Source organism: Sturnira hondurensis, unplaced genomic scaffold, assembly GCF_014824575.4.
Source record: "Sturnira hondurensis isolate 20B ecotype Veracruz unplaced genomic scaffold, ASM1482457v3 Scaffold0023759, whole genome shotgun sequence".
In the NCBI taxonomy this organism is placed as follows: Eukaryota; Metazoa; Chordata; class Mammalia; order Chiroptera; family Phyllostomidae; genus Sturnira; species Sturnira hondurensis.
This window is the reverse complement of record NW_028096390.1, coordinates 804192-818178: the sequence shown is the minus strand read 5'-3', so window position 1 is coordinate 818178 and position 13987 is coordinate 804192. Positions and strand designations below refer to the sequence as shown.

General features: G+C 37.8%; 1 protein-coding gene across 2 annotated transcripts in view; it reads right to left on the bottom strand.

Annotated features, from left to right (window-relative positions):
* TMEM168 (transmembrane protein 168) overlaps nt 1-13586 on the bottom strand; it is a 77244-nt gene extending 63658 nt beyond the window's left edge. The window contains exons 1-2 of one of the 2 annotated variants that reach the window (XM_037037864.1): nt 13340-13586; nt 7606-8860 (exon numbers count right to left, since the gene is read on the bottom strand). In XM_037037864.1, the coding sequence (XP_036893759.1) occupies nt 7606-8733 (1128 nt within the window). In that variant the 5' untranslated portion in view covers nt 8734-8860; nt 13340-13586. The remainder of the gene's footprint in view (nt 1-7605; nt 8861-13339) is intronic. The other variant, XM_037037865.1, reaches the window with a different exon arrangement.
* Nucleotides 13587-13987: the final 401 nt, after the last annotated feature.

Genomic DNA, 13987 nt, shown 5'->3' with positions numbered 1-13987 from the left:
AGAAAAGTTTGAAATTTTCTCAGAAAACTAAAAATGGAACTGCCTTATGAACCAGTGATTCCACTGTTGGGAATATGCCCTAAGAATCCTGAAACACCATTTGAAAACTTATGCCTACTGATGTTCACAGCAGTGCTATTTATAATAGCTAAGTGATGGAAATAGCCCAAGTGCCCATCAGTAGATGAGTGGATTAAAAAATGTGGTACATTTACACAGTGGAATATCATGCAGCAGAAAGAACAAAGTCTTATCTTCTGCAACAGCCTGGATAGAAATGGAGACTGTTTTGCTAAGTGTAGTAAGGCAGATGACAACAGACAAATACCATACGACTTCCCTCACCTATAAGAGAATTCTAATGAATAAAGTAAACTGATTTAAAAAAACCAACCAGAACAAGAGATATGGAAACATGGACAGATTGATAGCTGTAGGAAGGGAGGAGTGGGGGGGAGTAATGGTGGAAAGAAGGAAAAGGGACTACTCAAAGAATATGTATGAATGACTCATGGAAATGGACAATGGAGAGGGGATTATCTGTGGGTAAGAAGGCTGGGCTGGTGGGTGGGAGACAAAAATGAAAAAAAAATTGGGACAACTATAACAGAATAAACAAACAAAAAAAGAATGGCCCAGCCAAGATGTAGGCATAGGTAGAAACCCTTGTTTCTACCTTTAAAGGAGGGTAAAAACCCTCTTTTAAACAATAAACAACCAAAGCATCAGAAAATCAAACTGCATGGAACTCCAACAACCAAGGAATTAAGGAAACAAACCAAGTTGAACAACCAGACAGGTAAGACCTTAGGCTCAGAAAAACTTCGAGAAGGCAGAAGACCTCGGGAGGTGGGGCTGGGAGAGCTCACCTAAGGGGAAAACTGAGACTCAGAGCGGACTGTGGGCTATGGCTGGGGTTGCTATGGTGAGAGCCACTCTCAGCCTCACACAGAGTTAAAAAGTGTGCTAGATACCTGCAGCCCTGCAGCGTTCCCTCTCTGGTCCCTCTCCCACAGGCAGCACCTCAGGGCAGCAAGGAGGGCTGCCCTGCCAAGGTGAATGTCTAAGGCTCCGCCCCCTTACAAACCTATTAGCTGCAACAAGACAAAATAGGGCCCAAATGAAGGAACAGGGCATGACCTCAGAACCAAGTAATGAGGAGACTGCCAACCCATCTGATGGCAAATTTAAAGCCCTGGTAATCAAAATGCTCACAAATCTGATTGAGCTGGGTCAAAAAATAAAAAATACCCAAAGCGAAATATTCAGGGAACCAACAGTGACAGGAAGGAAACCAGGACTCAAAGCAACGATTTGGAACAAAAGAAAGAAACATCTACCCAGAAGAAAAGGAAGACACAAGAATCCCCAAAAAATAAATAAGTAAAATGAAGAGAGACTTAGGAACCTCTGGGGCAACTTCAAATGTTCCAATATCTGAATTATAGGAGTGCCAGAAGGAGAAGAACAGCAACAAGAAATTGAAAACTTATTTGAACAAATAATGAAGGAAAACTTCCCCAATCTGGTGAGGGAAATAGACTTCCAGGAAGCCCAGAGAAGTTGGAACCAACAAGGAACACAACAAGGCACATCATCATTAATTTACCCATTATTAGAGACAAAGAGAAAATCCTAAAAGAAACAAGGGAAAAGGAGACAATTACCTACAAAGGAGTGCCGTAAGACTATCAACTGATTTCTCAAGAGAAACTTCACAGGCAATAAGGGGCTGGAAAGAAGTATTTGAAGTCATGAAAGGCAAGGACCTACATCCAAGATTGCACTCTCTGGCAAAGCTATCATTTAGAATGGAAGGGCAAATAAAGTGCTTCCCAGATAAGATCAAGTTAAAGGAGTTCATCATTGCCAAGCCATTATTATATGAAACATTAAAGAGACTTATCCAAGAAAAAAAAGATCATAAATATGAACAATAAAATAACAAACTCACAAATATCAATAAATGAACCTAAAAGAAAAACAACGAAAACTAAGCAAACAACCAGAATAGGAACAGAATCAGAGAAATGGACAACACATGGAGGGATTTCAGTGGAGAGAGGAAAGGGAGGAATGGGGGGATAAGGTAAAGGGAAGAAGAAGCATAATTAGTAGGCATAAAATGGATGAGGAGATATCAAAAATGGTATAGGAAACAGAGGACTCAAAGAACTATGTACAACCCATGGACATGAACTGGGGGAGAATGCTGGAGGGTTTGGGGGGCAAGGTGGACAGGGGATAAAGGGGGAAAAATTGGAAAAACTGTAACAGCATAATCAATAAAAAATACTTAAAAAAAGAACAGCAAAATGAAAAAAGAATCCCCTAAAATGAGGACAGTATAAGAAGCCTCTGGGACTTCAAGCATACCAACATTTACATCATGGGGTTGACAGAAGAGGAAGAGAGAGAGTAAGAAACTAGAAATCTACATCAAAAAATATTAACAGATTCCTGGCTGGTGTGGCTCAGTGAATTGAGTGCCAGCCTGCAAACCAAAGGGTAGCCAATTCAATTCCCAGTCAAGGCACATGGTTGCAGGCCAGGTCTCCAGTAGGGAGCGCATAAGAGGCAACCACACACTGATGTTTTTCTCCCTCTCTTCCCCTGTCTAAAAATAAATAAATAAATAATCTTTAAAAACATTTTATAAAATATTAACAGAAAACTTTTCTAACCTGGTGAAGGAAACACAAGATCAGAAAGTGCATAGTCTTCCAAACAAGATGAACTCAAAGGGGTACACACCAAGACACATTATACTTAAAATGCCAAAGGTTTAAGACAAAGAGAGAATCTTAAAGCAGCAAGAGAAAAGGAGTTAGTTACCCATAAAGGAGCTCCCATTACACTGTCAGCTGACTTGTCAACAGAAACTTTGCAGGCCAGAAGACTGTCAAGAAGTATTCAAAGTGATGTAAAGCAAAAACCTACAACCAAGAATCTCCACCAGCAAAGCTATCATTTAGAAGTGAAGGTCACATCAAGAGCTTACAGAAAAAGGGAATGGCATCACCGCCAAAACAGTCTTATGAGAACTGTTAAAGGATCTTCTTTAAGGAGAAGAAATAAAGATAAAAATATGAATAAAATGTCAATGAATATATATCTATCAATAATTACTTTAAATGAAAATGGATTAAATGCTCCATCAAAAAACATATGGTGGCCAAGCAAAAAATAAAACAAGACCATTATACGTACTGCCTATGTCAGACACACTTCAGATCAAGACACATACAAAGTGAAGGGAATGAAAAAGATATTTCATGAATATGGAAAGAAACAAACAAAAAAACACCAATACTTACCCCAAATGAAACACACTTTAAAACAAAGGCTATAACAAGAGAGAAAGAAGGACCCAGCAATTTTACTTCTGGATATTTATCCAAAGAAACTCGAAAACACTAAAATCAAAAAACATATGCACCCTAATGTTCACTGCATTCATTGCAGTATTATTTACAATAGCTATGATATGGAAACAACCTAAGTGTCCATTATAGATGAATGGATAAAGAAGTGATACATACATACTCACAAAATGAATGCTCACAAAAAAAGAATGAAAACTTGCCATCTGCCAAAACATGAATGGACCTAAAGGGTATTATACTAAGTGAAATAAGTGAGACAGAAAAGACAAATGCCCTGTGATATCATTTATATGTGGAATCTATAAAACAAAATATACAAAAAAGCAGAATACAGACAGACACATAGATATAGAGAATTAAATAAATGACAGTTGCCAGAGTGGAGGAGGGTTAGGGAACTGAGTGAAAAGGGTGAAGGGGTTAAACAATAGAAATTGGTAGTTACAGAACAGACGGGGTTATAAAGTACAGCAAAGGAAATACAGTCAATAACACTATAACTATGTATGGTATCAGATTTGTACCAGATTTATTGGGGTAATCACCTTGTAAGTTATATAAATATCTAATTTTGTAATATTTAATTATCTAATTAGATATCTAATATCTAATTATCTAATATCTAATCACTATGTTGTATACCTAAAACTAATATACTATTGTACATCAACTTTTTATTGTAATGAAAAATTTAAATAAAATTTTAAGGTATAATCCAACTAAAATAGTATAAAACTATAAGTCAATTACATTGGAAAAAACAGGTGTATGCTAAAAACAAACGTGTATGTTAAACGTGTTCCTAAATAACTAATGGGTTAAGGAGGAAATCAATAAATATCTACCAATAAATGAAAATGGAAATATAATGATCCAAAAATCCATGGAACACAGAAAAAGCAGTTCTGAGAGGAAAATCCATAGCAATACAGGCCTACCTCAAGAAACAAGAAATATCTGAACAGTCTTATATCAGTAGGAACTAAAAAAAGAACAAAGACAGCACAAAGTTAGTAGAAGGAAGTAAATTAAATAAAGATTGGAATGAAAATAAATAAAATGGAGGTATAGAGTAAAAATTAAAAGATCAATGAAACTAAGAGCTGCTTCTTTTAAAAGATAAACAAAATGTGTAAACCTTTTATTAACTCATCAAAAAAAGGAACAAAATAAATAAAATCAGAAATTATAACCAACATCACAGAGATACATAGGATGGTTAAGTGACTACTAAGAATTATATACCAACAAATGAGACAACCTAAAAGATACAGATAAATTGCTAAAAACATACAATTTTCTAAGCCCGAATCAGGAAGACAAAAATTTGAGCAGACCAATTACTATAACAAAATTTAATCAGTAATCAAAATCTTCCAACAAATAAAAGTCAAGGACCAGAAGGCTTCACAGGTGAATTACACCAAATATTTTTTTCATTTTTATGTTTTTAAAATATTTTATGTATTTATTTCTAGAGAGAGGAAAGGGAGGAAGAAAGGGAGAGAAACACTGATGTCAGAGAGAAACATCAATCTGCTACCTCTCCTACGTGCCCCATTAGGGGACCTGGCCCAGGCTTGTGCCCCGACTGGGAATTGAACCAGCAACTTTTCACTTTGCAGGACAAAGCCCAACCTGGTCAGGACCCAAATATTTTTAAAGCTATCCTTCTCAAAATATTCCAAAAATTGAAGAAGAAATATTTCCAACTCATTCTATGAGGCCAGCATTATTCTGATACCAAAACAAGGACCACAAAAAAGCAAAATCACAGGCAAATATCCCTGATGAACACAAATGCAAAAATTCTCAAATATTAGCAAATCAAATTCAGCAACATAGTAAAAGGCTCACACACTGATCAAATGGAATTTATTCCAGGGATGCAAAAAGGATTCAATATCTGCAATACCAATCATATCTGCATACCAACCAGTGTAATAACATTAACAAAAGAAAGGATGAAAATCATGTGATCATTTTAATAGATGCAGGAAAAGCATTTGGCAAAACTCAGCATCTATTATGATTAAAATTCAACACAGCAGAAATAGAGGGAACTTATCTCAACATAATAAAGGTCATATAATGACAAGCCCACATCCAGCATTACTTCAATGGTGAAAAGCTAAAAATGTTTCCCCTAAAATCAGGAATAAGATAAGGATGCCCACTCTCACTACTTTTATTAAACATAAGGGTATTACTGAAAGTCCCAGCCACAGCAATCAGACAACAAAAGAAAACAAAATGCACCCAAATTGGAAAGGAAGAGGTAAAACTGTCACAGATGACATGACGCTATGTAAACAACTAAAAAGCCTCCCCAAAAAACTATCACAGTAAATGAATTCAGTCAAGTTGCAGCAAACAAAATTAACAAACAGAAATCAGTGGCACGTCTATACATTAATAATGAATTATTAGAAACAAAAATTAAGAAAACAACTCCATTTACAATTTCATATTAAAAAAAAAACCTTGGATTAAATTTAACCAAGGAGGAAAAGACCTATACTCTGAAAACTGTAAGTCACTGAAGAAAGAAAATGAAGACAACACAAATGGAAGGGCATACCAGGCTCACGGACTAGAAGAACAAACAGCATTCAAATATCCATACTACCCAAGAAATCTACATAATAATCACAAATAATCACAAAATTTATATGGACCACACAGTCCCCAAAACAATCCTGAGAAAGAATATTGAAGATACAACTCTCCTTGATTTCAGGCTCTACTACAAAACAATGAGATACTGGCACAATGGGTCACAATAGACCAGAAATTAATGCATATGTATAGGGACAATTAGTCTACAACAAAAAAAAAAGCAGCAATACACAGTGGGGGGAAAGACAGTCTCTTTAATAAATGATGTTGGCAAAACTGTACAGATGAATGCAAAAAAATAAAGCTGGATCACTTTATTGCACCATATACAAAAAACACCTCAAAATAGACTTAAATGTAATACCTGCAGCCATTAAACTCCTAGAAAAAAACACAGGTTTTTGACAGGAAAGGAAGAGGAAAGAGAACTCTTGTTAAGAGTTTCCCACATTAAACTCCTTCATCTTCATCACCATCCCCATCATCCCGACAGTCCCTAGCACTGGCAAGTAAACTGAGGAATATACACACCGAGGCTACACCCACAGTGTTTACATCATTTGGTTTACTTCCACACAGGCTCCCTACCTAGGTCACAGACGAAAAAGCAACATACACAGGAAAGTTTCCACATCTCCCTTGAAATAGTCACATCCAGAAATTATCCTGTAGGAACTAACTAGTGCAAAGCAAAGAAATGCACCAACCAGAGCTGACCTTCCTCTATGCCCTACATCCCAACCCGAGGTAATAAATTATAGCATTTGTCACTGTAATAATTGTTTCTTTACATGTCTGCCTATCCCCCACCTCATTAGAGACTGTGCCTTCTTTAAGAACAGAGGCATGTCTTAGTCATCTTGAGATCATCAACACAGTACTATACCTGACAAACTACAGTCAATAAATGTTCCAAGAATGGAAGATGGGATTAATATTCTAGATACAAATTCCAACCATATAGTTCAAATACCTTTGTCTGCAAAAGACCTTTTTTTTAAACATTCTGTAGACTAAATATATCGTAAAACCCATTTTTTTCTTTCTTAGAAGAGGTTTTAATCTGTACTTAAATACCTGATATGTTATTATATATCTAATCACCTTTTATATAAAATCTTCAGGGAAATGGCTATGTAAAACATAATGTGCTCTAGTGAGACCAATAGACTACATAGAACCTAGATAACCTGGTTCTGGCTATTACCAGTGATTCTGGAGATAAGTCTTCCCTGACTTTCAGTTTCCTCATGTTTAAAAGTAAAAGAATTAAAAAACAATCACTAAGCATCCTTCAAATGTTCAGTATTATGGAAATCTTTTCTTCACTAATGAACAAGCAAAAGGGGGGAGGCATATCACATGCTGGGTAGCCCTAACATTTTGGTACCTCTTTGCTTAAGGTCAAACTACCTTAGCCTATCAACATTTATTCAGTACTTCAACTTTATGAACCAAATTAAATAAGCATAGAAAAAAAAGAATCTCCTTTTGAAATCAGGAAGTTAATTTTTCAATTCTAATAACTGAACACCTGAAGCAAGCATGTAATCACACAACACAGACAGGCACTGATATAATAAATAAACTATAAGCTTACCTGCCAGGAAACTGCTCCCAAAATAGCTGTTGCTAGAAGACTAAAAAAAACTAACTGCTCTGAAATTAAGCAAAAATGGCGCATCCCTTTGGATGCCATGATTCTGTCAAGGCTGTTGTTATCTACCCTGTGGGTAAAATACACTTTATGGCAGTCATTTAATTTAGTATGGAATCCCCAAAGAGTTAAAAGAAATATAATATGGCAAATCACCCAGAAAATTCCAAAAATGGAAAAGCCTGGTATTACAAAATACCAGAGATGAGTGTCTTTAAGTTTAAATGCTGAAAGAATAAAAAATGTAAGCTCAATCATTCCAGTAAAAATGACTGAGAGTCTTCTGCAAATTCTTCCACGGTACAAAAAAGGTTTCCACCTCTCAGTAACTGAAAGTCCACTAAAATAAATGTCAAGGAAAGGATCAGTTATCAGGCAAATAAAAAAACATGCAAAAGCAACTGGATTTTGGGGAGTTTCCAATGAAGAGAAAAATAATAAGACTACAAAAATAACTAAGTTTGAAATGGCTAGGAAAGACTTCATTCTCAGGTCAATAATCAGCATGGCCAAAGCTATAACAAGTAAAATGACACTCAGAGACTTCTCCACCAACATAGTTGTGCTGGCAATGGCAAATCCAACAAGTTCCAAAAATTCAACTGTGGTTAGTAAAATGGGTCGATGGCGAACATAACCAGAAATTCTCTCCACCAAAGCACATAATATCCTTAATACTATAGAAGTTAGAAGCAAATATTTGGTTGATTCTTCTTTCACATCATTTTTAAAGACTGAATTATCAAGAAAGCATAGAAGGCCAAGCAAGAATCCAAACCAAAGATTGGAGAGACTTAAACTTGCTGCTTCCATTGAAAAATAGTAATAGAGTATGCTGGCAATTCCAAGAACAAAAAGACCAAGAATAAAAATGACCAAAAGTAAAGAATTTGCTGTTTTTTCCCATCTTACATAAAGACCTAAGCATATAGCAACCAATAAATTAATTCTGGCTAAATAGCCAAGATAACGCACTGAAGAATGCATGTTCACTTCTCGGTTTACTTCTTCCAGTCTTGTCATTGCTAAATAGAGACAATGACTAAAGCAATAACGCAGTGATTTACACATGTAATCTGGCAATTTGGACTTTCTCCCCGCGTTACAAAAATTAACTCCTTATATTTCATCCAGCAAATGCCATGTATCCGTAACTCCTACTTCAGCATTTTCTCTGGTAGAATTTTTGTTTAGTGATCTAAAAAGAAGAAAACATATTTCAACATTAATTTTATACAGCTAGCACATGTAGCTTCTTCATACAAAATAATAATAAGTGAGAAATAAAGTTTCTTAATGGTAATTGTCTGTGGCTTAAAAATTCAGTTTATCCAAACTAAAAAGGCTGTGCTCTCTGCTCATCATATGTAAGGACTGTATGACTAAATGATGAATAATGAAACTGTTTTTCCAGAGGTGGGGAGGAATTTGCCCAATTCATCCTTACTCTAATATCTTGTTTTTCAACAACATGCAAATATGAGATATTCAACTTAGATCATAGCAGATGGGTTTAGCATAATGTAATGCTATTCGGATCTTAAGTAGAATGAGGGACTTCATCATACCTCTAATTTGAAAAGCACCAATATCCAGTAATAGCAATCATCACTATGTGCCTAAAATCCATCAGGAGTGTCTAACCTGCAGGCCACATACAGCCCAGAATGGCTGTGACAGGTGGCCCAATACAAGACTATACATTTACTTAAAACATTTTTGTGATTGCATGTGACAGTGTATTTAACATATGGCCCAAGACAACTCCTCTTCTTCCAGTGTGGCGCAGAGACACCAAAAGGTTGGACACTCCTGCATACATGGCAACTTTAAAATGCTGTAAAACCTTCGTCTTTACATTGTTTAACTAATAAATGTTCTAAAAGCAAAGTTTAACTGTATTAAAGTTACTTAGTCCCTAAAGTCGACCCGTAATTCTCCATGTACTTTACCTCTACTAAATTATTTTATCAAACCTACTTTCCAAATCTAAGTACCACCTATGTAGCAAACCAATTCCTGACCTTCCTAGACAAAACTGAAAAGTGGGAATGTTGACCAAGTTATTGTAAATTAAAAACTTAATTTTATTTTTGAAAAGTTACCACAACAATTATCTGTTAAAGGAGTAGATAATTATTTCAATCTTAAGTGCCCCACAAGTTGCACTGAAAGCATGACAGTGGTCAAAGAAATGGCTTAACTACCTACTAGGTAATTCTTCAATTTTTCTAGTATACTGTTTCAGAAGTGATCCATGCAATGACTCATAGTCACACTGAATATCCATGGAGAATTCAACCAGTTAAAAATTAAAAAAGTAACTAGTTTGTGATCACCTTATTTATACTTGCTTTATAGCAGGACCCTACAAAGAAATGCTCAACAAAAACATATTAATATGGAATAAACCTGTAATTACCCATTTGACTGGAGAAGAATGTCACCAGGTGACAGACAACCTTAGGGTTTCTAAGAGGTTCCAAGCATTATTACTAATTCTACTTCTACATATTCAGCAAGCAGATTTTTTATAGCTAATTCTATTTAATTATTTTAACTGATTTTCTTCAATTATATTTTCTTTCAATAATTTCTTTCTTAAGATATCACATACCTCTACAGAAAATATCTTCCATTGATATATTTTTGTTTTACCTTTTTTAATAAGTATGAGAAACAGATAAAACAAAGAGTATTGCATTTTTTAACAGCAGCTTTGTGTGTTATATAATCACTTAGCAAATATGTTGAAACACATATCCTCAAAGAGTCAAAGGGTATAGTTTGGGCTCTGGTGACTGAACACTGCTAGAGGAAAAATAAATCACACACTGGGCTAAATGGTTGCCATTCAACCGCGGACATTTTTTCTATGTTTCCTTGATCAATACTCTCTTCCATGAACATCCAAACCTCTCTTCCCTATCCTCAATCTCTGGCAACCACTGCCCACTGCATTCTCACCAGATGACTTTGCCTCCAATAAAATAATCACAAGGGGAGTTCACTTAAGTTTCCAATACCACAAACCCACCTCTACCTACATCTCCTGATAGAAGGAAAGGGTGTCCCTTTCCCATTTGAAGTAAAATTTTCAGACATACTATGTATCCATTCCCCTCTGCTTTTCCAGTGAACACTTTCCTCTCTCTTCAAACTCCCACTCTTCTCTTATCCATAACTTAAGTATGTGCAAAGCTCTTTTCAAAAACAATCTCAGTCATCCCACCTCCTCTTCCAAGTTCAATCTTCTGTACCTTTAACAGCTGATATTTGATTGCTTTACTTTTCACACCTTGAAACTGTGATTTCCACCTCACAAAAATAAATTTTCTGCCAAGTTCTGAAATGGCCTGTAAATTCCTAAATCCAATGGGCACTTTTCACTCTTACGCTGTGCATTCTTTGAACAACCTTTGACATTGTTGACTCTTTTGTTCTAAAACCTGTCTTTCCTTTAGCTTCCAAACAGCAGTCTCCAGATTTACTTCGTTATTTATTGATCTCTCCTTCTCAGTCTCCTTGCAGGCTGCTCATTCAACAGGGACATTCAACGCCAAGCTTAGGCTTTTCTCCTACTATATATTTTCTATAGGCAATCTCACCTATTTCCATGTCTTCAATTATTATCTGCCCCCAAATGTACATATAATATACCTTAATCTACCTGACAGAAATAAAAGCACTGGCATGGTTCTATGTTGTTAACAGAAGTAAAAATCCAGATTAAAAATAGTACACCACATCAATATAATGAAATATATGCAGCCACTCTTACAGGCCAAAATCAACACGGGAGACTATTACTTTTAAGTGCTAATCTACAAAACTCTTGCCCATTATGACATTCTCCAAGCAACAATTAGCCTATATCAGAGAGTAAAACAACAAAGCACAATAATTTCTAATCGGTCAGCCATCATTGGAAAATTACTCAAGAGGCAGATAAAAATGGAGCACAAAAGTCAAGCTGCACATGGGAAAACTTAGTAACTGTCAGAATTTGCCTTTTAAAAATGGTATACTACTTCTCCCCACCACCTATATTAATCCTCATCAAGTACTGACCACTCTTCTCCCTAGACACCTCTTAAATGTTTCTATTTTCCAAGGTCATAATCCCAATTTTGGTCACAGGCATCTCATGCTTGACCTCTCCAAGAAATGTCCTTTTGTAAACTAAAATTTTTCATATCACTCTGCGATGTAAAACCCTCCAAAGACTTTCCATCACCCTTAGCAATAAAGTCTAAACTCCTTAAAAGGCCTTATAAGGCTCTCTATATTGGACGTGAATAATCTCTCCTGCCTCACCTTCCTCCTGAATTTTGTATTTCAGCCGTACTGATCTTTCACTTCCTTCAGTGCTATTCCCTCTACAGGTGCACTCCCCTCCTCCCTGGCCCATGGCAGTCCTCACACCTGGCTCATGCCTACTCTATGGGGTTTTATCTTAAGTCATTTTCTTAGGAAGACCATCCCTGACCCAAGTACATGATCCCTGTACTTCCTCTACGATAGAAAAGTACAGATTACCACTTGTCTCCATTTCCCAATGTCTCTGAAAATGTGTCAATACTATATGCCCAGAGTCTAGCACAAAGTCTGACACCAAGTAGGTATTTAAATACTTGTTGAAGAAATAAAAACTAATCCAGAAACAACTATATTTAATAACAATGCCAACTAGTTACTGAACACTTATTAATACACAAAAATAATAAACAAGTTGCCTAATATCCCACAGCTAATTAGTGGAGCTAAGGAATTTCACGAGCTTCTGGATTGATTCTTTCCGCCTTACTCCAGCCTTCATTTTCATCTAAATCAATGTTATCTCCCATGCCCTACCTTCTAGGGAATGGCTCACTAGGGAGTCCAGGACACACCTATCACGTGTACCATCCTTCAACCAAGATAGTCTATTTCCGCCCCATCTAGGGGAAGTGTCAAAAAAACTTAAAGAACTATACTGAGCAGCTAGAGTCGGGGAATTCCAGTGCTTCGGTTCTATAAATTCATACAACTCTCTGGGCCTATTTCATAAAAGGGGAATGGTGCCTCGAATATACATCCCTCAGCAACAGGGCAGCAGTAGTCATTGTTCTTGTATTCCGCCTCCTTCTAGCAAGATATGGGAGGCCGGAGGAGCCTGGCAGTTCTCAACCACCGCTCTACTTTGGGAGAAGGCGACCACAACTGGACGCCCAGCTGNCTTAAAGAACTATACTGAGCAGCTAGAGTCGGGGAATTCCAGTGCTTCGGTTCTATAAATTCATACAACTCTCTGGGCCTATTTCATAAAAGGGGAATGGTGCCTCGAATATACATCCCTCAGCAACAGGGCAGGAGTAGTCATTGTTCTTGTATTCCGCCTCCTTCTAGCAAGATAAGGGAGGCCGGAGGAGCCTGGCAGTTCTCAACCACCGCTCTACTTTGGGAGAAGGCGACCACAACTGGACGCCCAGCTGAGTGAAAAAGAGCTGGGTGATACTATTAGACTTTTCATCCTACACCTCGCCCCTTCTCCCCCGCTCCCACTATCCAGTACTATCCCACTGGTACTCCTGCTCCAGCCTCGGGAAGACGCCTGGGCGGTGCTTGGGGTCGGCACCACGCGGATGTGTCTGTGCCCAGGTCTCGCCGCCCAGCTGATCACCCTCTCACCCGCTACCTGACTCGGCCGCCGCCACCAACGCTCTCTCAACCTTCGCAGTCATCTCTGGGGGCAACACAGTAAAGGGTGGTCCAAGGAACTGTGCCTATGATTCGGAATGGATGCAGGGGAAGAATCGAGTGCCCGAGGCCGGACACACTAGAACGCACCGGCTTCTTTTAGAAACTTACTCTGTAACCGGACCCAGCACAACCGCCATGTTCCCGCCACCGAACCCGCCGTGTTACGGTACGCGGCGGGGGTCAAACTGCGCAGCGCGCTTCCTTTTCCACCGCCCGCCCCGCCCTCACCCCACAACCCGCCCTTTCTGGAAAACCCTGGGCCCCGCAGGGATCTCCGATGAGCCAGGCCCTGGGCGAGTGTTACCCACCGAGGGCTAAGCGCGACCTTTTTTACCTCCACAGTCCTGAAATCAGCAGCAGAATCGAGAAGGGAGCGAGAAGACCACGAAGAATCTTACAGATCGTATCCACAAAGTATCTGGAACTGGGGGCGGGATAGCCACAAGTGGATTGGAAATACTGCAGGAGGCGTTGCTGCTCTGTAATACCTTTGGAATAAGATGTGGCTTTGTGTGCATTGACCAGATAAAGCCCAAACTCCTTAGGCTCACCTTCAAAGCCCTTCTTCCCTCCTTTCTAAGTA